Source organism: Rhipicephalus microplus, chromosome 4 (assembly GCF_043290135.1).
Source record: "Rhipicephalus microplus isolate Deutch F79 chromosome 4, USDA_Rmic, whole genome shotgun sequence".
Taxonomy (NCBI): Eukaryota; Metazoa; Arthropoda; class Arachnida; order Ixodida; family Ixodidae; genus Rhipicephalus; species Rhipicephalus microplus.
The window spans coordinates 144392661-144418245 of NC_134703.1; the positions used below are offsets into that span (position 1 = coordinate 144392661).

Here is a 25585-nt window from a genome sequence, read left to right on the forward strand (position 1 = left end):
GTACAATAGAAATATCAGTATCGTGTTCATTTACATCCGAATCAAAGGGTCGCACATGCAGAAAAACGGCGCGTTTTTTTTTAAGAAAACAAAGGATTCGTTCAGGTACACTACTGGTGACAGAAAAACGCGAATGGGCAACCATTCGCACTGTGACCACTGTACAGTGTACTAGAAGGTGGCAGTGGATTGAACGAGGCGGCCGCGCCGCATCTCGGCTGATTCTCCGGCGGGTGACAGTAGCGGCGGCGCTGTTGTCCTATGGTACTGAAGATCTCCGGAGCGTCTGCATTAGAAGCGCGCATGCCCGAGCCTGCGAAAGCGTCTAATTGCTCGTTTTTCGCGCGTTTAATGCGTTTCTGAGGCTTTATCAGTGGACGCACCTGCTACGCGCTATGGTGCACGAGTGAATATGCAGGCACACTGAAATTGTGTCGATACATTCATTGTTTAAAGAGTCTGCTTACCCACAAAAAAATTGTCAATCGGAATTCGCACAGATCCGCCTAGCTTCTCACTCAAGCAGCGCTTCGAGCTGCGTTACATTATAAGTGGCTACTGGTGAACTACATAGAGAGGAGAAGTATCAATACTGCTATTAAATGATACGCTCGTTTTGTCGGCACACTCTACGATATGCAGAGCACAGTGTTCCTTATATGAGCCTACATGAGCTCGATCATTTCACGAGTATAAGTAACGCTGTTACGACATTTATATCGGTGACGACTCGATTTTATCATGCCAGTTTTACAGAAGATAATACTTATTGCTTTCTGAAAGGTTTATTAAATATTGAACATATTAAAAAACACACAAGCATATTAAAACGTTCCAATTGTATATAGAGCCTGTCTGCTAATCTGCATAAATTCATTGTAACCAGTTCTCATTTTGTATCGACAGCTTACATTGCGCTCCTTTCCAAATAATCTATTGGCGTAACGCCATGGCAAGCCAGCAAATTTATGACGATGTTTTGCATTATAAGCATAGTTCTATTGTCAAGTGCCTTTGTGTAGGCAGGCAGTGGTGCATCTTGTTTTGAGAAATTTAATTTCTATATGTACCCGCTAATACACACACATACACACAATATATATATATATATATATATATATATATATATATATGAGATCTATTAGACAATAATACCAAGGAAAGCATAGGGGAAGATATTAGACCAAATTGTAATGTATATATGAAGAAAAGTGGGTGAAAAGATAACTTGCCGTGGGCAGGATCCGAAGGTCGCAGGTTCAGATCCTGCGACCTTCGACCTGCGATCACCCACGACGAAAGGAAAGAACCACTTGTGTGTTAACACGAGAAGTTAAAACTTAAGGCCAAGCCTACATTTTTATTAGACATGCGCGCATTTGTACGAAGTGATTTTACTTTGCAGTATTCTACATTTGCGTGATACAAGTCGTCAAATTCTGTCTCAATAACACATACATTTCAATATACGATAGGTACAAACATATCGCATTGTGTCCTAACACACGATGGCGCTGCAGAGTATCCACGTTGCATACACCTACTGCTACGCCCAGAACGAGCATTTTGATTTGGGGTTCATGGGCGCCCCTTTGGAGCAGGAGAACGCGGCCGCAAACTCAGGCATGTTTCGCAGCGGCACAATGCAGCGAGAGCGACCGGGCCAGTAGCGGCTCGTGGGTCGCCTCTTGGCGATCAGGTCGCACCACTTCAGGCAGTGCGCCACGAAGAAAGTCTGCTCAGCGGTGAGCCCCATGTCAGGCTCCACGGCCAGTCGCTCACGAAGCTGAAGGCGCCTGTACGCCGAGTACGCCAGCTGGAGGCCCGTGAAGTCCGCGAAGCCCTCAGAGTCGACCTTGTCGTCAACCAGGACCATGGCTCTTTTCGACTCCGCCTGGGACAGGCGTCCGGTGAAAAGGGCCTTCAGCTTATCCGCAAACTACTCAGCTCTCAGCCGATTGCAGGGTTACCAGATGTGTAAAGACGATTGGGTGAGGCAGGGGTGCCACCTGGGAGCGCTTTTCTCGATCATACTGTGGACAATATCATACCCATTCTATTTATTTGTACATTATCACCATCACAATTCCTTGATTATACATCATCATCGTTGTCGCGTATGAGCATCGTCATTTTGGTTTCAACGCAGCAGTCGGATGCCTGGTTCTTGGGCCAAATAAAAGTAATCCCAGCGAAAAATACAAACACATAGCAACTGCTGAACTTAGCAACCACATATGGCTTTACTGATAGTGTAAACTTGGATAGCAGCGTGATTTGGCATGTTGGCTCTTTAAATGTTTCGTTTTTGACAAGCATAAAATTATAAACGTATCTATCACTGAAAAAAACTTAACATACCCTGTAGTGAGAGTGCTTTTTGGCCCGCCTCGTCCACTGCCCTTGCAAACAAACATCTCTCAAATGTGGTGCCCACAGGCCACCGACCATGTACAGCTTCAGCAAGCTGCTTGATAGCACAATTACCACGTTTAAAAATTGTGGACGCGCAATTTTCAGTGCTACTTTTATTAGCATTTAAACGAACACACCATCAAGCGTTAGTATTACCGGTGCCGCTGTAGGTGCCGCCATGCTGCTCCTATATGACGCCCAAAATCGGCGCGATAAAAGGCATCCAAAGGAACAATATGTCTGTGTGCTCGAAAGGAATGCACATGTGAATGCGTTTTATTGGAGCTAGTTTTGATGCATGATTTGTCTTCATTCTCTTGCAACAACAACAACAGCAACAACAACAACAACGACGACGACGAACACGACAACAACAAAACAGGCTTTCTTTGTAACACCAAATGGTAGCTTCTTCTAAGCACCGTATATAAGCACTAGACGTGTGCGAATGTTAGCAAATTTCAAATAATGAATCGTATAGCATTGCATATTTGAAACACCAAAGATTTTCTAATATTTTTTAAATAACCTGTATGGACGGGGAAACACCGTATTACAAAAGCGCTCAAACAGCGAGGGGTCTTTTTTACTAGTTTTAACGCCGAGGTTACCGAGATAACATGCAGCGTCAGATTTTAAGTGACTATCGACACTTTTCTTATCGTTGGATGAAGGCGCTATTGCTTAGAACTGCCTTTTCGTCGAAGCAAACGTGTCGCCTCTGTACGCCATCATCGCCGTGTAATTGCTCATGGGGCGGTGGGGTTATGTCTGCATTAGCTTGCAGAAGTGTTAGCTTGTACACGCTTGCACGGCTAACACCAGACGCAAGTGTCACGTTCATGCAAATTTTTTTGAAGATCATGTATTCAACAATGATATTTACCTTCCTTTGCTACTAAGGCCATGATGTGGTTTTTTATCTCTAACATTAAATGCTTATGTGAAATAATCGTGTTCGGTTCAACATTGCTTAATTGTTCTGGGTCAGTTTTATTTAAAGTCTCGGGACAAGGAGCTTCATTTTGAATGATATAGTCTCTGCTTTATATCAATCTAGTGTTACGAAATATCTCGAATGCTTTAGTCGATGGTGCGTACAACCTTACAATATTTTACATAGTTTTAGTTGTTCTTGTCTGTTCAAGTATCGCCTTGTTGAAATTTTGTGAGTATTTTTTGGAAGCTAGACGTTATAAAACAGAACTGTTACGAAACGGTTGCCTTACCATTCATAAATTATTCTACTAGTGCTTGATTCATATTTGTAATTGTATCGGTATCTGTCTCTGGTCCCGTTAATTCGGGAGGCGATCGCCGGGCTAATTCCAAGGACCGAAGTATCGGCCCCCCAAACCGCACCACGAAAGCGTGGACAATTTAGAAGTGGTCCTTTTTGGCGCGCCAGCGGACGCCGGCTGTGGCCCAAAGAACAAGTCAAAGCCGAGAGTAAATAAACCAAACAAAATCATATTCTCAATAATGGCAGATCAAGAACAATACACAAGTATGCACACTCCAGAATAGTTGAATACAATATGTCACCAATCAAACGATGTACTACACAGTACAATCAGCCACACTCGAAACAACGGACAGTGACAACAATACGCACTACAATGCAGTCGCATGCATTGAACAACCAAGACACTTAAAGACTAAAGAGATGGAAAGCCTATTCAGTCCAAAGTTCTTGGAACAAAAGTCTGGATGATACTCTTCCGAGAATCACTCACTCAAAGTCCAGCGTTGTTGTCGTTCCGCTGCCCCCGAAGTTTCTCTTCCAGGAAACCTCGCGTCTTCAATTGGCCACTGTGATGAGTGAAGAAAACGACAACGACGGAAGTGCGGGGCAAGGCGCGTGTAATGTGCGCGTGAGTGGCAGCGAATCAGCTGATGACCTGTGGTGGCCCATAGAGGTGGCGTACCACGATTGGGCCACGTGCGACCGTTACGTGGCAGTAGGCTGTGTGGCTGGGGACGAGCCGGGGCAGCGGCAGACGGGAGACAGCTGGCCGAAGCGTCGGACGCAGGTGATCCAGGTTCCGGCCAGGAAACGCGGCCGTCCACGCTGCTGCCGTCCAACTACCAGCTGGGGCGGCATTGCCGGCACGAGTACTGCATCTCGGGGCACGGCCTGGCCTGCTGTTCTCTTCCTTGCCGAGGGCATCGCTGATCTCGGCGAGGCGTCTCCACGGTCAGCCGTTCGACACAGCGATGAACGTGGCCTGGCTAATGGTCACGGATGCGTCGAGCATCGCGTCTCGGCGCACGCTCTTCGCTGGACGGGCTGGCCATGCCCCGCATGGAGCATCGCGTCTCCGATGCGGGTTGACTGCTCCGTGGCCGCACCCATGCCATCAAGCGCCGGTGTCACGAGAGCGTCGCACGTCGGCAAGGGACGAGCGAGATGTTCTGCCGGGCGAGACGCGGGAGTGCGCACAGAGGAGCACGGAGCCGGGTGAGGATTCAGGGTGGCCGAGGATTCAGATGCCAGGGGAGAGACTGGCTGAATCTAGGATCGCCGAGCGGTGTCGAGCGACGGGCCAGACTCGGACGTGGGCCACGAGCTCATGAGCTGCAGGGTGCACCCGAGGGTACCTGGCGGTGCCCTGGCCAAGAAGGAACGTGCGGAAAAGCGAGCTCGAGCGTGGAGGCCACGAAGGCAGACGAAGCAGTGCGCCGCTCGAGAGGACGAGTTCCTGGGAGCGTTCCTGAGCCGGACGTGGGACCCGTACGTGTCGGCCAGGTCGAGCTCCAGCGTGTTCGTTCGGGGTCGAGTCCGCCGGCCGGTACAAGGTGCAAGGACGCGGCCTGCTGAACGGCTCCTGCCTGAGTGCAGTGGCCGGGAGCAGGTTCGTGGACGAGGCCTACCGGGTGTGGTCGTCATGAGCCGTGGCCTCATCCAGGACCTCCGGAGTTGCGACCCTGACTGCTGGGTTGGCCGCGACGTCCGACTAAACGGCGCTGCACATGGTAGCGTATCCGTGCGTCGTCAGCCGTTCCACCCATGCCATGAAATAAAAAGTTCATGTTCATGATTTCTCGTCCGCTATCAACAAACACAGTGACGAACGTCCTTTAACCCATCACAATAGCCACTCTCCAAGCTTCAAACTTCTTCGCCGGCAACACGTCGGCTTCACACACGCAGCTGTTGCCACGCGTCTTCGCTCGATAGCGGTAAACACACACTCTTGCCTGTAGCTCGAGTCGTCACCCCTCAGGTGGAAATCATCTTCTCCTGCTTTGTCTCTACGGACAAAACCTTCGCCGACTACACGGCGGAATCCCCACGCGCTCTGGCGATAACTTCCGTTTTCTCCTGATCTCTCACCTCGGCTGCTCCATTAAATACCTTCCGCGCGAGATTCCAAAAGGTTCTCGTCATTTCGTCAGCGCGATACGCAGCGAAGGCTGGGGGAAAGGTCGAGACGATACGAGGGCCATCCGCGACGGATGACTCAACCCCGCATCACCACGCCCCTTTCCATCTAGAAATTTCGAGGGCTTGCTCGGCCGCCGATGTGTGGTGAGGAAATTCGTCGGCGAACCTACGCTTCCGAGGGGAGAGGGACGCGTGCCCAGGGAGTCTTTAAATGCTTGTTTTCTTTTTTCTTTTTTTATCGTTGACCTTGCGGCGTCACTCCGGCGTTTGGTCGCGAGAATTTGGCGGCGCGCCCTTTTTTGAGCGCTAGTTTTGTGACAGTATCATAACTATTCTATTCACGATTGATTTGGTGTTGAACTTAACTATTCGCACACCCTTACCAAATACATAAAAAGTACTCCTTGTTGGGCGATAATAATAATGTAATACGTGGAGCTAAGCGTCCCAAAGCCACCATATGATTACGAGAGACGCCGTAGTTAAAGGATCCGGAAATATAGACCACTCCAACAATACTAGACATCTTGATTTTAACTCTAAAAAATATGGCGGCATGAAATGTGGCAGAAGAAGTGCGTTCTTAGCTCCGTTCACTTGCTATGCATACGGGGTGTTCTTTTTTAAGCAATACAGGTTTTTTAGAAACTATAATAGGTATGCACTTATCTTCGCAGCCAAAATAAAGGCCAAATCGGGAAGATTTCACCACTAATTAGATCAGTCAGAAGTTTTGAATAAACTTTTTTATTATCAGTTTTGGGGTGACTGCACTGTTGATATGGTGAAGTTGTTCTACGGCACAAATTATGGCGAGCCTAGCTTTGAAAAATTGAAAATCTCTCGAGTATTTTCGAAGATCCATTGTCGAATTTCCAGACGCCATTCCGACGCCGGAGCAACAAGAACTGAACGCACCGGATGCGCCAAAAGCTACCAAAAGGGCGGTCATTGTGCTGCGACACACGTGAACTTCCCTTTACGTGAGCCCAGAGAGACCGCCGTGGTGCACGAGACTATAATCTGGCTTCGTTTCGTTTTCTCACATTTCGCGCATCGTACAGATGCTCTCCACGTTCCAGGGCTCATAAAGCTTTTTTTTATCCGGGAGACGCCACATGTAGGCGGCACCTTGCCAGGTGACCGGACGTCGGCCTTTCACCATAATATCCGAGCCTTGCAACTTGCACAATGAATTTGAGATTGCAAAGAATGAGAAAACCATTGCACACCACGCGCGAAGAATGACGTGCTCTGCTAGCATGACACAACGTCTCTCGCGCGACGCGCCATTATTCGAATTGCGTTAAGGGAAAACTCGCGCTTGACACAGCACAGGGTCCACCCGTTTGGCGCACCCGGTGCGTTCATTTCCTCTTTGTCCGGCATTGCGGTCTGGCAATTCGACGATTGTTCTTCGAAACCACGTGTGAGACCGCCGATATTTAAAAACTAGGCTCGCCATAATTTGTGACGTAGAACAACTTCGCAATATGAAAAACGCCCTTCAAACTGATAATGCCAAAGCTAATTTGAATAGTTTAGGGGCGAAGCTCCCAAAGCTTTGGGTCTGTCCATGCATGTCTTCTGTGACCGGTTCGTAACCACCGAGTTGTGTGACTCACTCAGCAGGTGGCGCTAGTGTGAGTGACTGACAAACGGACCGACTAACAGACGCGCGGATTGACGGACGGACAGACGAACGTACGGATGGAACTCACTGCCATTGATTGAATCGTGCAGCACATGCTTTCCAAATACGTACTCAAACGTGTCCATATGCAACCTACTACGATTCGAGGGACGTGTTTGGTGTTTGCAAACTTGCCACTGCAACCAGTGCAATTACCTCTCTCACTTCTTTTCATAGATTATAAAAACATAATAATAAAGGGACCTCGCAATCTAGCCACTGTGACAACGAAGAAATAAAACGAATGAACGAAGAAACGAAAAAAAAAACAAATAAAAGCAAAATAAAAGTTGATTAGTATAATATGTGTGCAGGCTTACTCTTTACGTCTTTCTAATGATGTAATGGGCTAAATTTTCATGAGAGAGTTACGGCTTACCGATGATCTCTCCTCTCTCGAGCTTCGCCCACTAATCTTCATTCATTTCGTGGATATGGTGTGATTTTCATTGTTTAGTAATCATTCATGAGTAATCTAAAAAGTATATCCACCTTGGCCTAGAAATTAGTTGCGAAGATGAGAAGTGCCTATCATAAAAACATTCTGTACATTGCAGTATAACCGAAGACAATAAACAGGTATTTACTAAAACGATTGCCCTGTTGCCTGTCACGCGTTCATCCTTTCTTTAGCACTGAAATAAAGATTTAGTCCAACGTTGGTACACGCCCCACAATAACTTTCCGGTAGCGCCTGAGCTGTTGGAAAATTCGAGAAAAAAATAGTTGAAAAGACAATGCGAAAGGCAATGTTGCGAAAGGCGATGTTGCGGAAGGCAGTGTACTTATCGAACAGTAGTGTTACGACTGACACGATAATTGGGAAAAGAAGCTATAGCGTCATCAACTAAGAACATTACACGCTGCCCATATCTGCCTGAAAATTTTATTTTGATAATATAGATGGAAAAGCACCGAGGTTGTAGAGTGGCTGGGAATAACTTTCTTCTTTCTAACGTGCCCCACAAGAGTGAGCGATGGCTGCTGCCTTACCTGCTTGTAGGCCTGACGCAAACAGAGCACCCTTAGCTGGTACTGCTGTGCGGACAGACTGTCCGTGTCGAGAATGCGGCTGCCGAGGGCGTCCAGGAGTATGCCATTCACGTCGTATCCGTGCATCATCTCGTGACCAATTACCTGCGTACGTTTCGCAGAAAGGCATTTGCGTATGCGTCTTCACAGTGGTATTTCTTCACTTATCTTAATGATACTATATTCGGTGACAACTTTTCTTGTCACTGAAGGGAAAGCTGTGGAGGCTGAGCTTCTGAACATGTAGCACTACACGAAGTAGTCCGATTTGGCGAGCGGCTCATAACGGTGTGAAAAGAGACGGGGGTAGACCATCAGCGCTTCATGTACAGACCTCTGCATCGGGCGAGGAAGTCTGGTCTGGCAACCAACGCATTCCTCCTATTTGGCATGCGGGTGATGGCTTGGAGTGTGTGTGTGTGTTGATGCTGGTATGTGTGGTGTTATCGAGCAAATTGCCGTGTATTAAGCCAAGCGGCAGATTTTGTTTTTCTTCATTGCTATTATGGTCAGGAATTGGTCATCACGGAACTATTGCGCTGTTTTTGGGTGCAGTAACAACTGCACCCAAATGAAGTATGCCATGTGCATCACCACACCGGAGAATTGTGGCTGTGGACTCAAGTTGCATCGTTTTCCTGTTGACGAGGAGCAGCGGCTTCTATGGCTTGCAAACTTAAACAGGAAAGACTTCGTAACTTCCGCAGGTACTCGCGTATGTTCAGAGCACTTATTCTCAGGCGAACGAACCGCAACGACTTCGACGCCGATGCCCAACCTCGGCTATGAACGGAAGGATCGGAGCCTACAGATATTCCAACGATGACAATATTTCCCTGATAAACAGCATCACGTAACATCTCTATCGCAGGTCAAATTACCACGGCGGCGAATAATGAAGCAAGAGCTTGTGCCAACGAAGCGTTGGTCACAGTCTGCTGTGCAGCGATACAAGTGCACTTAACATCGTGATAAAGAGCTATCTGCGTTACATTTGTCAGCGGTGATTCACCCATTTCCGCAGATTGCGCAAATATATCATCAACTACAAAAAAGGCAAATAGAAAGATCGATTCCGATTGGGCTCAATCGAGGCGGAAGAAGAGCCTGAGTCACTTGTTGGGGTGCATGGCCAGTTAATAGCTTCAATCACCGCTTTTTGCAGAAAATGAGCAGTGACCGACACCGTGATGTTCTCAAGAATTGTCGTACCACAGGCTGGATCCTTTGTTCTATAATTGAAGCATCAACGAAAGCTTGTAGCCAACGCCAGATAGCAGCTACGGACGGCATCAGTGTACAAGTGCGCACTCGAAACTGGACTGCACAGGTTCATGTTTACTTGTCGTCCTTGTTCTCAATCGCAAGATATTACTCAATTATGAATCACCAACTGGCCCAATCGTCTACATTGATTAGCTGCGTGACAGCAGTATTGCTTATCCGTGCACTGGAAAGCACTGCGCCATAAAAGATAAAAAGGGGATGTGCAGGCACGTCAGTGTCGTTTGATGTAAGAGCTGTATTCAAGTGCACACTCGTAAAAAGAAACGAGTGAGCAAGATACACTCACTCCTTCAGAGTTGAGAAACAAGTTAGACAATTGTTAGTGCGCAGTTCATAAAAACGTCAGTGCCACGAAATGAAGACAAACCGCTACACTCCAATGCACGGCTTCATGCAAGAGCGGTAGCCGATGCGATGGCGTGGCGTAAATAAACCGATCTTAGAAGAGCGGATGACTAAAGCTCAACAAAAATATTTACTATGCTCTCGAAGTGTTGTTGCTCATTCTGGAAAAGAAAGACCTAAAAGTACTGCGCATTTTTAGAGCAGGATGTCGGTGCTATGAATATATGCAAAGTCGGTGCTGTGAACGTGGTGGACTGCTTCGCGGCACTGTATAAAAAATAAATTGTCCCTCAACGATTGGAACCTCGTCAGAACGTCTCATAGACTCATTTTCCAAAGAACATGCATCACTTCTGTCAAAATTCACCGAGTAAAAACTAAGAACGAACGACAAAACCACAGCCGCACGCTTATCTTCTATGCAGACAGTGAGAATTTCGCACGTCAGATGGGTTGCCAGAACAGAAAACGGCCGCCCGCTAACAAGAAGGCAGTGCCCACGAAAAAAAAAAAACGTTTATACTCGGCGGCAACTTTCGGTGGCAGCACAACCAAAGCTGCGTGGGCGGAGCTTCTGCGTATCTGTTACTACGCCGAGTCGTCTGTTTTCGTGCGATTTTGGTTCCGCAAGCACATCGAATGTGTACTTTTCGCACAACCATAATGCTACAAGTATTACATCTATATGAGGGAAAATAAATAAAATGTTCATTTTTTAAGAGAAAGAACATGGAGCTTCTTCGTGTTCTTGAATAGGAATATTGCTGCTTCTTTGAAGCGTTGAAATTTGTTTAAAAAAAGGTACGGCCGAGCAAGTACTGGGGCGATTGGAACAACGCAAAGCCGCACTTGGCCATATTTGGTCGGCACCATTGTTTTTGCTCTTTTAGAGATGCGATAACTTCCTGGAGACGCCCGTGTTATATATATATATATATATATATATATATATTGTTAAGGCGTTTAATAGCCGGTCCACAGCGAGCAAGCACAATGGCGACAGTAACGGCCAAGCACGGGCTCCCAGTGCGAGCGGCGTCCTTGTTGGGTAGCCCCACTAGAAGGTACTCAAGAGTTCGACCCATTTCATAGTTCGGAGGCTTCGCTACAATTACCCCGGGGTCGAAGAGGGAACCGCCGGGCGACCTAACAGCTTGTTATTATGAGCGGGTCATAATAAGCCTTCAGGCGCTCCACGTTGACGATGTCTCGCCCACGGCGGCGCATGTCCGAAGATTGTTCAACGGGTTCGATCAGATAGTTGACGGGTGAGGTGCGCTCGATGACACGGTAGGGGCCTTCGTATTTGGGACGTAGTTTGGAAGAGAGGCCAGCGGCAGAGGTCGGGATCGAGAGCCATACAAGCGCACCAGGAAGGAACGTGGGCTCAGAAGTGGCGCTGGCATCACGGATACTCTTCTGCCGCTCTTGCTCTTGCGTCGTAAAAGTCTTGGCAAGCTCGCGACACTCTTCAGCAAGCCTGGCTGTCTCGGAAATAGGTGTACACTCAGATGGATCCGGCGTGTACGGGAGTATCGTGTCCATGGTGTGCGACGGGTGCCTTCCGTACAGCAAGTAGAAAGGTGAAAAACCAGTCGTGCTCTGAGGGGCGGTGTTGTAGGCGTAGGTGACGAAGGGCAGTATATTATCCCAATTAGTGTGGTTGGCAGCGACGTACATAGAAAGCATGTCGCCGAGGGTGCGGTTAAAGCGTTCGGTGAGGCCATTCGTCTGTGGGTGGTAAGCAGTAGTTTTGCGGTGCACAGAATGGCACTCCGTCAGAATGGCTTCGACGACTTTCGACAAGAAGACACGGCCTCGATCGCTGAGAAGCTCTTGGGGTGGTCCGTGGCGCAGTATAAATCGATGCAGCAGGAAGGACGCAACATCGCGCGCAGCAGCCGCAGGGAGAGCGGCGGTTTCGGCGTATCGCGTTAAATGGTCAACGGCAACGATGGCCCAGCGGTTACCAGCCGACGTCAGAGGAAGTGGTCCATACAAATCGATACCTACGCGCCCAAAGGGACGGTCAGGGCAAGGTAACGGTTGTAGACTGGCGTGCGACATGTGAGCTGACGGTTTACGGCGTTGGCAAGTGAGGCAAGAGCGAACGAACTGCTGCACATAGCGGTACATCCCGCGCCAGAAGTAGCGTTGTCGAATGCGATGGTAGGTTTTGAATACCCCAGAGTGCGCGCATTGCGGATCAGAATGGAAGGATTCACATATCTCTGACCGCAGACTGCGGGGTATCACGAGTAACCACTGCCGGCCGTCGGCGTCGTAATTGCGTCGGTGTAGAAGGCCGTCACGAATGGCGAAATGGCGAGCTTGACGACGCAATGCACGCGTGGATGGCGTTGCGGATGGATCAGAGAGCAAGTCGATCAGCGGGCCGATCCAATTATCCTTTCGCTGTTCGGTAGCGATTATGTCAACGTCAATGGCAGAAACAGCAGCCGAGGATACTGAGCAGAGCACATCACCTTCAGGCAGAGGGGAGCGCGAGAGGGCGTCGGCATCAGCATGCTGGCGTCCATTGCGGTACAGCACGCGGATGTCGTAGTCTTGTAAACGAAGAGCCCAACGGGCGAGACGGCCTGAGGGATCCTTCAAGGATGAAAGCCAGCATAGTGCATGATGGTCGGTGACGACATCGAATGGGCGACCATACAAATACGGTCGAAACTTTGTAAGAGCCCAGACGATCGCCAGGCACTCTTTCTTCGTGACGGTGTAGTTTGTCTCAGCTCTCGTGAGCGTACGGCTTGCATATGCTACGACATATTCAGGGAATCCGGGTTTGCGCTGCGCCAGGACAGCGCCGAGGCCTACACCGCTGGCGTCTGTGTGCACCTCCGTCGGGGCCGTAGGGTCGTAGTGGCGTAGAATGGGAGGAGATGTCAACACATGGCGGAGCTTCGCGAACGCGTCGTCGCACTCAGACGACCACGAATTGAGGGACCCGTTACTTCCAAGGAGCTTCGTCAGCGGTGATATGATCGTGGCAAAGTTTCGTATGAAGCGTCGGAAGTACGAGCACAGGCCCACGAAACTACGCAGTTCTTTGACGGACGCAGGTTTGTGGAATTCGGCCACGGCCCGAAGCTTGGCTGGGTCAGGAAGAATGCCATCCTTGGACACGACGTACCCAAGGATGGTGAGTTGCCGTGCTGCAAAGCGGCACTTCTTCAGATTTAGTTGCAAGCCGGCATTGCTGACACGTGCAAAAACTTCTTTCAGACGTTGGAGGTGCGTAGAGAAATCTGGAGCGAACACAACAACGTCATCGAGGTAACACAAGCACGTGTGCCATTTCAAGTTGCGCAGAACGGTGTCCATCATGCGCTCAAAGGTCGCAGGTGCATTACATAGACCAAACGGCATGACGTTGAATTCGTACAAGCCGTCGGGTGTGATGAACGCAGTCTTCGGTCGAGCGTCATCAGCCATGGGTACTTGCCAGTACCCCGAGCGCAGATCGAGAGAAGAAAAAAATTCGGCTCCGTGAAGGCTGTCAATTGCGTCATCGATGCGCGGCAGTGGGTAAACATCCTTGCGAGTGATCTTATTGAGCCGTCTGTAGTCTACACAGAACCGCGCAGAACCATCTTTCTTCGCAACAAGAACAACAGGAGACGCCCATGGACTGTCCGAGGGCCGAATAACGTCGCGTCTGAGCATATCATCAACCTGCTCGTTAATTTTCCGACGTTCAGCAGGCGACACGCGGTAGGGACGTTGCCGTAATGGTGGATGGGCACCAGTGTCGATACGATGCGTAACAGCGGACACACGACCGAGAGAACTTCGCCCGACATCGAAAGAAGAACGATATTCTCGCAACAGGTTCAGAAGCTGGGAACGCTGTACCGACGTGAGGTTGTCATCAATGCAAGGGCCAAATACATCAGGAGATGACGAATCAGAAGTGGAAACAGCACTGATGGTACGCAAATTGGGACAACGCGAGTCATCAGGTACGTCCAGGACTTGTGCGTTATCCACTGGTTCCACTCTGCCGAGACATTCCCCTCGAACCAAGGTAACAGTGTACGGGGATGGGTTGGTCACGAAAATAGAGGCGTTGCCCTGGGTGATTTGCACGGTCGTGAAAGGTACTAGCAACCCTTTCCTTCGGCAAGCACGGTCGGATGGCGAAACGAGTGCAATTGTGTCGGAGAGTCCAGCGCAGTAGACAGATACACCCATCGTGGAGCTTGGAGGCACTATGGTATCGTCTTTCACGAGAATCTTGCTCACTTTCGAAGAACTGTCTTCCGGCGTCAAATGCGAGAAGGGGGAGAGTTCAATTTCGGCGGCGGCACAATGGATGACGGCGTCGTTGCGGGAGAGAAAATCCCACCCCAGGATGACGTCATGAGAGCATGCGGGAATGATGATGAATTGGGCGACATACAGAACGTCCTGAACGACAACGCGAGCTGTGCACCCTGCTGTAGGATGGATACGATGCAAACCGGCGGTACGAAGGGACAATCCAGAAATTGGCGTCGTCACTTTATGAAGCAAGCGGCAAAATTTTTCGTCCATAACGGATACTGCAGCTCCTGTGTCAATAAGAGCAGATGCGTGAACACCGTCCACAAGCACGTCAATGACATTAGATGGGCGGCTCTGAGGGCTTTCACAATGCGATAGCATCGCAGTCCTTGCCTCGGGGACTGCGACGACTAGTTTTCCCGCTCGTGAGCAGCTGAACTTGGCCGCATGGGGGACGGGGAACGACGTCGTGGAGACGGTGACCTACGAGAAGATGAAGCTAGGCGAGTTGGCGGTGGCATAGACGGCGTTTCCTCGTGATAGGTACGCCTAATCTGGCCAGCAACAGGCGACGAGATATGGGGCGTCTGTACGCGAGTGCAATAACGTGCTACGTGGCCGGCGTAACCGCAGGCAAAGCAAATGAGCCGGTTGTCGGATGTGCGCCATCGGTTCGCCGGGGTAGGTCTTGTCCATGACGCAAGAGCCGATGGACGGGACGGTGGCTGGAAAGGCTGCAGGGGGTGCTGGAGCTGAGTCTGAGAGGTCACGTCAACATACGTAGCCGGCGTACCCGCTGCAAAGGATGGAGGTCGTGCGGCAGCTTCGGCGTAAGTCAGTGGGGCGGGCGCTTGAACGACTGGAGGCGGCCTGGCGACCACTTGGGCGTAACTTGGGGACACAGGAGCCGGAAGCTGTTGTGGGTGATACGCAGGCATAACCTCCGCTATTTCTTGCTCAATCGCTCAGCGGATGGGGGGGAAAATGGTAGTGGCCGATTGTTGAGCAGCCGGTGGGTGGGCGAAGGGCAGGAGAGAGAACTGCCGTGCGATTTCCTCACGTATGAAGGACTTGAGGTCTGCCAGCAGTGCCACCTGGTCACAGCTCGCCTCCAAGCCTGCAAGCCCTGCATCTCGTGGTTTGGAGCGACGGGTCATCGAACGCTGCCGGCGGAGCTCCTCGTAGCTCTGGCACAGCGTGATGACCTCAGCTACTGTGCCTGGGTTTTTGGCCAGCAGCATCGTGAAGGCATCATCGGCAATGCCCTTCATGACGTTCCGGATCTTGTCTGATTCGGACATGCTGTCGTTGCATTTCTTGCATAGGTCCAAGACGTCTTCAATGTAGCTGGTGAATGATTCACCGGCCTGCTGAGCGCGTTCGCGTAAGCGCTGCTCGGCTTGCAGCTTACGAACGGCAGGGCGGCCAAAAACGTTGGTGATAGCGGTCTTAAAATCAGACCAGGTTGCGAAATCAGACGCGTGGTTGTTATACCACATGCCAGCCACACCCGCGAGGTAGAAAACCAGGTTGCCGAGTTTACCTGCCTTGTCCCAATGATTGGGGACGCTGACGCGTTCGTACATGACGAGCCAGTCCTCGACGTCGGTGCCATCCGCGCCGGTGAAGAAAGGTGGGTCGCGGATGCGGGGGACACCGGAACATGGCGTCGGCGCAGGAGGAAGCGTTTGCTGGGCGAGTGGGGCTACCCAGCACCTCCACCAAAATGTTAAGGCGTTTAATAGCCGGTCCACAGCGAGCAAGCACAATGGCGACAGTAACGGCCAAGCACGGGCTCCCAGTGCGAGCGGCGTCCTTGTTGGGTAGCCCCACTAGAAGGTACTCAAGAGTTCGACCCATTTCATAGTTCGGAGGCTTCGCTACAATATATATATATATATATATATATATATATATATATATATATATATATATATATATATATATATATATATATATATATATATATATATATATATATATATATATATATATATATATATATTTCTATTTACGCAAAGGCAACGACAGGGAACCGAAATCTGGGCACTGATCGGTCATGCGCGGGCGTCTGACGTTCATGAATCCAAGTAGGTAAAACGCAATATTTACTCGGTCAAGAACGCTGTTTTTGCACAGTCAACAAGGTAATATACATGAACGCCTTTGCTACCCAGACAAAGCGCGAGGAACGGCTTCCTCTGTAGACGCCGACGGGAGGGGTGTCACGGCACGCGATCTTTTGTTTTCTATGTTTCAGGCCATTCTAGCTTTGGTAATCTGGCCGGAACAATGTAATCGCTGTTGGAGCTCGCACGTTGGCTTATTTTAACTCGACGGCTAGAGTATCCGCAGTGCGGATACCGTGAGTTTCTGCGAAGGTGGACCTTAGAAGGCGGCCGATACATGCTGTTCGAGATTTGGCACCTTTGTGCCATGATACTTGTACAGTGGCTATCCACTATACTATTTGTGCTTAAACTTAAAAGTCAAAGTGGTGGCACTGGCCAGTCTTGGCTTTGCTCGCCGTGAAGGTGGGTGACGTCACAGGCAACATGATGCGCCACACGGAGAAAAGAAAGGTAGGAGAGGCCCTGATGTCACTCGTTGTGAAGCCGCAATGAAGCCGGAAGTCGGCCATATTGACTGGACCAATTCTCCTCTCTGTTAACATATGAAGGCGAAGCAGAAGGTGCGACTCCCTCTCTGTCTCAAAAAGCACGTGGCCTGCGCGCCGCGTGCGCCGGTGCTATCCAAAACCAACGGAACGGATTTCGACACGCTGTCGTGCCGCGATACGGTTGACGGAATCTCTGCGTATGGGTGTTGCACTTTTGCACTGTCGGTGTTTACGATAAACACGGCAAGCTGCACGTCAATCTTTTTTTATTTGATGTGTTGTTTGTGAAAATAAAGTTGATATTTCGAACATTGCCGCGCGACGAACCAGACACCGAAATTCGCACACCTTCTTTCAGATTACTTTTTTGCCCTTTTGCGCTTCTTTTTAGGCTTTATAAAATTTTCGATCAGGCTGTGGCGTAGAGACAGTTCTGACGGACGCTGCGAATTCGGAGTACGTATACGCGCGCTCGTTCCGTGGTTTAGTTCAGACACCTGGTTACAACCACCACCTGAGGAAAATCGCGTAGCTAATAATGCAGTAAAAAAAATGGATGCTGTCGAACACCTGCAGTACGCCATGGTTAGGTGCGAGGCCCACGAAAACGCGCACACCGCCGCTGGACCGCCTGAACGATGCCGCACCGCTACAATGTACTAGAAGAGGGTAGCACCGCACTACATCAATAATAACAAAACGCCGCAATTGTTCCCACTGAATATGGCCACTGTGACGTATTTCCACCAAAGTTTTTACGCCCTGCGCCAGCTGGGCATGCCCTCTCCTACCGTTCCTTCCTCCGTGACGCACCAGCATGTGCGCCATAGCAGCTTGTCTCCGCTAGGAGGCCAATGGTTGCAGCCTTGTTTATGGCCGCGCGGACGCAGGGCCCCAGTTTCCCAGCCATCTTGCAACGCATCTGTTCGGGGTTTCGCGCATGCGCAATATGGCCGCCCCAACGTCCTTGGTACGCAAGCCGCTTGGGTACCCAGCACTAAAACTTTCTGTTAGTTTTACGTACAGTTTCTAATCGCACGTTTTCTTCCAAGCAGCGCTGGTGTTGCTGAAGACTGGCAGGTCGCCGGTGTCACTTTTTCGGTGGCTAGAGTGATTAGAGTCCCACTTTCGCTGATATCAATCGCACACAAATTCTCGGTGATTGCATATGCGGAAAACAGAATATTTCACGATGCAGCACTGTCTTCGCTTTTCTCTGTTCGATGAATACAGATCACCTCACCAACACGCACTCAAACTCGCTCACAAGCTTCCATGTGAACTTGCTGCAACCGAGTGACGCCTTCGCTGTTTACCGGGCCAGAGAAAAAGTGAAATGGCACCAGAAAAGCAGAAAACTCGAACGGGCAAAGAACGAAAAACTTACACGAGGGATCCTTTCTAACAGTAATGCGAACAATCCTGACCATAACATTTACATCTTTTCTGTTTATATTACGCATTAAGCTACGCAGTATAGAAAAGTTAGCGTTCGTGGACTACATGCAGAAGCGTCGTAAAAAAGGGCATGCTAGGGTTTCGTAGCCTTGGGCTGTGCTGCCACAAAAAGTTGTCGCCGAGTATAGACGCATACGCCACTTATCGTTTCATGTACACATAAAAAGGCGAAACTTTCTCGCGTGTTCAAAAACGCGAAGTCCCAACGAATAAGTTAACGGAAATACGTATACCCTGATAGTGTGAGCTGCGTCCTGTCTCAAATAGCTCAACGTAGAAAATAAAAGAAGAACGTCTGTACGTCACTACGAAAATACAGCCGCTGTTGTGGAACTACATTCACTGGCAACAGGATCTACGCAGTTTGTCTCTATAGCCTTCGCTTCAATGACAAAAAAAAATTGTCGCCGAGTATAGAATATATATTCTAGTGCACTATACTGAAGGAATTTCCTGGGCCACTTTATCAAAATAAATTCCCCGCCAAATACACATAAAGAATTATGTTAGAGGAAATCGCTCGGATATGATGGGGTAACTCGTAAATCTTCCGTACAGCCACGGCCACGTCTTTGTAGAGCACGCGAGCAGCCGGTTTTTGCTCTGCGGGGAAAAATCTTGAAGCAGTATCAGGCTCTGACACGGTCAGCTTGAGATTTATAGGCTACACGTGCTTCTGATACATGACGTCATTACTGCCTCGAGGTGTCACCCCGCAGGCGGAAATGACGGCTTGGTGGCGTTAGCCACCACCCAATCTAAAGAGTACAGCCATATCCATCCATTCATCCATCCATCCATCCATCCATCCATCCATCCATCCATCCATCCATCCATCCACCCGTCCACCCGTCCGTCCGTGCGTCCGTCCGTCCGTCCGTCCGTCCATCCGTCCATCCATCCATCCATCCATCCATCCATCCACCCACCCACCCACCCGCCCGCCCGCCCGCCCATCCATTCGTCCGTCCGTCCGTCCGTCCGTCCGTCCGTCCGTCCGTCCATCCATCCATCCATCCATCCATCCATCCATCCATCCATCCATCCATCCATCCATCCATCCATCCATCCATCCATCCATCCATCCATCCATCCATGGTGTGCACGTTAAAGAACCCCACATGGTCCAAATAACACCCCACTGGTGCATTTGAGGTATAATAAATAAATAAATTTACGGAACCCCCCTTCCCTCCCCCCACTATGGCATCTCTCATAATCATATAACAGTTTTGGGACGTGAAATCCAACATATAAATTAAAGAAATCACTCGAGAGCCGATGTCTTGAATGGTTGCCTCGTCGATTGAGCATTTCTGAAATCACCGGGAAAGTGTACACGCCACCGCCAGACAAGGCATGAACGTAAGCAATTTGTCGAGCAAGGTCCTAAAAAAAAGGTGTGGATCGTTGCGTGCTCAATAAACAACGATATCTGTCGGGTTGGACTTATTGCCGCTGTGGCTACACCAGATGAAGTTGCACCGAGGTGGTTTAAAAAACACACGAGTGTGTATTGAAGATTTTTTTTTCAAGAGCCTCTAACTGAGGGCGAATAAAATTCGGGGGGTGTTATTGTCCCTCTTCTGGACGCAGTATTTCCTTCTGAAACCACTCCCTCGCAATTTATGATAGGAAAATTCAACGTCTTCCAGAGCCACACGAAAATTTGTGGTACCTGATATTCACATCTTTCGTTTTGAGAGAACACCCTTATATGTTGTGACACGTCCACATATGATGGCATACAACGCTTCGCGCACGCCACAACCGTGTTTTAACACGACAACGAAAAAAAAGCTCGTTTCACGAAAATTCTGGTGTCAGTGTCGGCGTCATTGGTTGTGGACGAAAAAATCACCATCTTGTCTATGACAAACAACTAAGAAAAACAAACATAAAATCAACGATAAAACTTTCATCGTCTGAGTGAGAATCAAACGCAGGTCGCTCGCCTGGCAAGCAGGTATTTTACACCACACAGGCACTCGTCTGCTTGGAAATTTAGCGAAAATAACTTCCGCTGCCTGGAAACAACGTTCATGGTTTACAAACGCACGTGTCCTGTATACATGATTCACGTAAAATCACAGTAATATTGCGTGGTGCAAGCGTACATTGCCATCAGTGGTCAGAACATGTGATTATTCATAATGAAGACTTCGTCATTTGAAGCCGGCCACCCATTGCAAAAGGCACGCGGCGCCGTGCACGTTTACTGTGCATAGTCCCATAAGAACACGTATCTGCATGGTATGTTCGAAACCATTTCGCGCGAATAATTTCTCGCGGTTTAAAGAATGCTACTCATTGCACTCAATGCAGCCATACGGCGAAAACTTCACTGACACAAGCCATTTTCAACTTTGTCCATTACATTGTAGTAATCCACAGCAATTTATTGCTCTCGAGTAATTTCATAGAATAAAAAGTATTCACTGTAGGGACAGGATGTTGTCACAGAACGAGCGCTCAAAAAAGGGCGCGCCGCCAAATTCCTGCGACGAAACGCCAGAGTGACGCCGCGAGGTCAAAAAAAAAAGAAAAAAGAAAACAAGCTCCCCGGGCACGCTCCCTCTCCTCTAGGAAGCGTGGCTTCGCCGACGAACCTCCTCACCCCACATCGGCGGCCGAGCAAGCACTAGAAATTTCTAGAAGGAAAGGGGCGGGGTCATGCCGGGTTGAGTCATCCGTCGCGGACGGCATTCGAACCGTCTCGGCCCCTCCCCAGCCTTCGCTGCGTATCGCGCCGACGAAATGACGAGAACCTTCTGGAATCTCGCGCGGAGGGTATTTAATCGAGAAGCCGAGATGAGGGATCAGGAGAAGACGGAAGTTGGCGCCAGAGCGCGTAGGGATTCCGCCGTGAAGTCGGCGAAGGTTTTGTCCGTAGGGACAGAGGAGGAGAAGACGGAAGTTAGCGCCAGAGCGCGTAGGGATTCCGCCATGTAGTCGGCGAAGGTTTTGTCCGTAGAGACAAAGCAGGAGAAGAAGATGATTTCCACCTGAGGGGTGACGACTCGAGCTACATGCAAGAGTGTGTGTTTACCGCTATCGAACGAAGACGCGTGGCAACAGCTGCGTGTGTGAAGCCGACGTGTTTCCGGCGAAGAAGTTTGAAGCTTGGAGAGTGGCCAATTGAAGACGCGAGGTTTCCTGGAAGAGAAACTTCGGCGAGGTTTCCTGGAATAGAAACTTCAGGGGCAGCGGAACGACAACAACACTGGACTTTGAGTGAGTGATTCTCGGAAGAGTATCATCCAGACTTTTGTTCCAAGAACTTTGGACTGAATAGGTTTTCTATCTCAATTAGTCTTTAAGTGTCTTGGTTGTTCAATGCATGCGACTGCATTGTAGTGCGTATTGTTGTCTGTGTCCGTTATTTCGAGTGTGGCTGATTGTACTGGGTAGTACGTTGTTTGATTAGTGACATATTGTATGCAACTATTGTGGAGTGTGCATTCTTGTGTATTGTTTTCGATCTGCTATTATTGAGAATATAATTTTGTTTGTTTATCAACTCTCGGCTCTGACTTGTTCTTTGGGCCACAGCCGGCGTCCGCTGGCGCGCCCAAAAGGACCACTTCTAAATTGTCCACGCTTTCGTGGTGCGGTTCAGGGAGCCGATACTTCGGCCCTTGGAATTTGCCCGGCGATCGCCTCCCTAACTAACGGGACCTGTGTGACAATTAATCTGGCGTCCGCGACGAGGACCTTTTGGTGCACAGTGTGTCCAAAGTAGTGAGAAAGAGCCTCGAGTTGTTGATACTGCTATCGGAACGATTTTGTGTGTTGCTCAGTGTTCTCGTTAACGAGTGCAGGATAGTGTTCCAATATACTGCGTTAGGCAGATATTTTTTGCACGCGGCAAGGTTTTAATTGCGAGACAGAATGAATCTCGAAAAGTTAGTCGCTCTTGGTGAGAAGATGGGTCTTTCTGGCGCCGAACTACGGAAGTGGGTCACCCAGAAGGAAAAAGAAGAAAAAGAGAGGGCCAAAGAAGGAAAGGCACCTGAGCTGGAAAAAGAAAGGTTGGCGGTCGAAAGAGCCAAAGCGGAAAAAGAAGCTGAGTTGGAGGGAGAGAGGTTGGCAGCTGAGAGAGCCAAGGAAGAAAAAGCAGCTGAGTTGGAGAGAGAAAGGCTGGCCACTGAGATGGCGAAAGAAGAAAGAGAGGCAAAGGAGCGACAACTGAAAGAAGAAAGAGAGCAGCAATTGAAGTTGGAGCTGGAGAGAGAAAAGCTGGCCGCTGAGAGGGCGAGAGAAGAAAGAGAGGCAAAGGAGCGACAGCTGAAAGAAGAAAGAGAGGAAAGGGAACGGCAGCGACAGCACGAAATTGAACTCGAGCGGCTCCGTTTGCAACAGCGAAACGAAACTCCCGTCCAAGCTAGAGTTGAAAGCAGCGAACGGGAAGACCATGGCTTCCGCTTGAACCCAAGCAAGCTGCTCGTAGCGTTTGATGAAAGGAAGGACGACCTTGACGCGTACCTTCACCGATTTGAGACGATTGCGAAGAGCCAGAATTGGCCGGAACATCAATGGGCAACTGCTTTGAGTACTTGCTTGAGTAGTGAAGCGCTCAGTGTGTACGGCAGGCTGACGCCGACCGATGCAGCCAACTATGCAAAGGTGAAAGCTGCTTTGCTGAAGCGATTTAGATTTACTGTGGAAGGATTCCGGTACAGACTTCGGACAGGAAAGCCAGCTGATGGGGAGATGGCTACGCAGTATGCCGCCCGACTTTGCCATTATTTCGACAGATGGATTGAACTTTCAGGGACAGCGCAGGAGTACGATGAGCTTAGAGAGCTCCTAATTAGAGAACAATTTCTTACTAGTTGCCATTCAAGCCTGTCGCTGTACTTGAAAGAGAGGAAAGCTAAGTCACTTGAAGACATGCTTGAATTAGCTGATCGATTCTCGGAAGCGCAAGGTGGCACTAATTTGGCCAAGGTCAAAAAGGAATGTCCTGAAGATTCGAAGAAATCGGCACCCAAACAAAAGAATCGTGCACTGCAGAGCATTCCGCGATGTATTCTGTGTAACCGAGTGGGTCACCGTGCTAACCACTGCCGAACTAACTTCACGAGCCCCACGGTTGTAAAATGTTTCAAATGTGGTCAGACTGGGCACAAGGCGGACACATGTCGTAACGGAGCGAGTCAAACTCACCAGGTGTCTTGTGTGCTAGCAGCACCGAAATCCGATAATAATGCCATCACCGACGGATTTGTAGAGTTGACAAATGGGGAGAAAATCCCTATTGTGGGTGCTGTAATGACAAAATAGCCAACCGGTGTTTCGAAGGGAATGCCAACGCTGCCTGGAAAAGCTGCGGACAAAAAGATTACGGTGTTAAGAGATACCGGCAGCTCCACTGAGATCGTGCGGAGAAATCTGGTACGGGAAAGTGAATTAACAGGCAAAACGAAACCGGTTTGCCTAATTGACCGTACGGTTCGGATGCTTCCCGAAGCAGAGATTGAGGTTGAAACCCCGTACTTCAGCGGGAAGGTTATGGCTCTATGCATGACGACCCCCCTGTACGACCTCGTCATCGGAAACATCGACGGGGCGCGAGGGCCGAATGATCCAGAACGATTGGGAGAAGACCCTAAGATAGAACCCTCGCCAACCCAGCGACCGCGAGATACAGTGTAGGAGAATCCCGTGACGGATCTCACTCCAGCCCAAGGTTAAGCCGCGGTGCAAGGGACCATGAATGATAAGATGATCGTGTTGAATGAGTTCACTTCTGGGCAGCTGGACTTACGTCAGCTCAACCTCAACCGACCGACAGTGCAAAGGTGACGGAGTCGGCCAGCCAGGCGAAACGTAGAGACATGAACAAGCTGGTAAATAAACAGACAGGACCCGTCGAATGTTATGACCCGTTAACGGTGTCGGAAGTGACAACGATGGCTCAGACGCCGCCTCAGATACCGTCATTCGAAAGGGCTCGCCGAAAAAGAACGAGGAAAAACAACAAGAGGTCGAGCGAGCACCGCAAAAAAGGGCGCAAGCGCAGCTCGAAGTACTCAGGATAGGTGCTGAGGTCAAATTGGAATGCGTTTGTCTGTGTTGAGCCTCAATGTGTTGTGTTTTGTTATCCTGTGTCACAACTGTATGTCGAGTGAATAAACATGTTTGTTACGGTGATGTGATGTATAGTATTGTATATATGTTGTAATGAGGCTCGCCAGGGGGCGCTCGTCCAGTGCGGATGTGCGAACACGTCGGCTCCCGATTGTTCAAGTGTTCTGGCACGGATTTTTTGCCTCAACTAGCAAGAACTGTGCATCATTCGACGCCGTTTGTTGTAGTGAACCAGCAGATACCAACATCCTACAGGTGGGTGAAATTTTTGGACATCCCCAGGACTTTTACCCATGCCACGCAGACGCCTCGCGCGTCGACGCGTTTCTCGGGCGCTGCAACAGCGTCGCGACGACGCCTAACGCGTCGTCGAGCTGAAGAATGGCCTCCAACCCCAATGTGTCGGTTGTAGAAGGCATGGACATCAATCCGGAAGAAGTGGAGTGCGCGGGATGGATTGAAGTAGCCAGCAAGAAAAAGAAACTTGCCGAGCGGGCGGATTGTAACGCTGGTAATGCGCCCACGTCAGAGACAGGAAGCGGTAAAGGCGGCTCCCGCACTGCCGCCTCACAGAACGTGTTGAGGCGTGTTGTGAAAGCTTCCAGGATCCCAAACCTTCCCAGGGATCACTTTAAGACCATTATACGGCCACGTGGAGGGATGGATGTCAAGAAGACAGACCTTCCTATCTTCAAGCGCTCGCTCGCAAAGGCGGCTTCCCTAACAGCAGAGCAGGTGTTCGACGACACGCTGTGCACGAACCCCTTCCAGAACATTTTCGTCGTTGCCACGCCGTTCGAGGCGAATGCGCGTGCCTACGCCAGGGTCCAAGAGATAAGTATGGGCTCGACTGTCATAGGCTTGGCGGCTTACGTGGCTGCGTCTGACAACACATGTAAAGGAGTGATCCGTGGAATCAATGTGGATCTCAGTGACGCAGAACTGACAGAGATGATCGTCAACCGGAGAA

At 49.6% G+C, this 25585-nt stretch overlaps 1 protein-coding gene across 1 annotated transcript; it reads right to left on the reverse strand.

Moving 5' to 3' along the window:
• Positions 1–1546: 1546 nt before the first annotated feature.
• Positions 1547–8618, reverse strand: LOC142814426 (neprilysin-2-like). Its single transcript, XM_075893186.1, has 2 exons — positions 8490–8618; positions 1547–1894 (listed from the first exon to the last, which is right to left on the reverse strand). The coding sequence occupies exons 1-2, from the start codon at positions 8616–8618 to the stop codon at positions 1547–1549; spliced, it is 477 nt and encodes a 158-aa protein (XP_075749301.1).
• Positions 8619–25585: the final 16967 nt, after the last annotated feature.

Excerpts from the sequence above, each read along its gene's own strand:
- LOC142814426 (XM_075893186.1), bottom strand. The coding sequence starts at position 8,618 with ATGATGCACGGATACGACGTGAATGGCATACTCCTGGACGCCCTCGGC. Across the intron at positions 1,895-8,489 it reads TGCGTCAGGCCTACAAGCAG|GCGGAGTCGAAAAGAGCCAT; the intron begins GTAAGGCAGCAG and ends CGCCTGTCCCAG.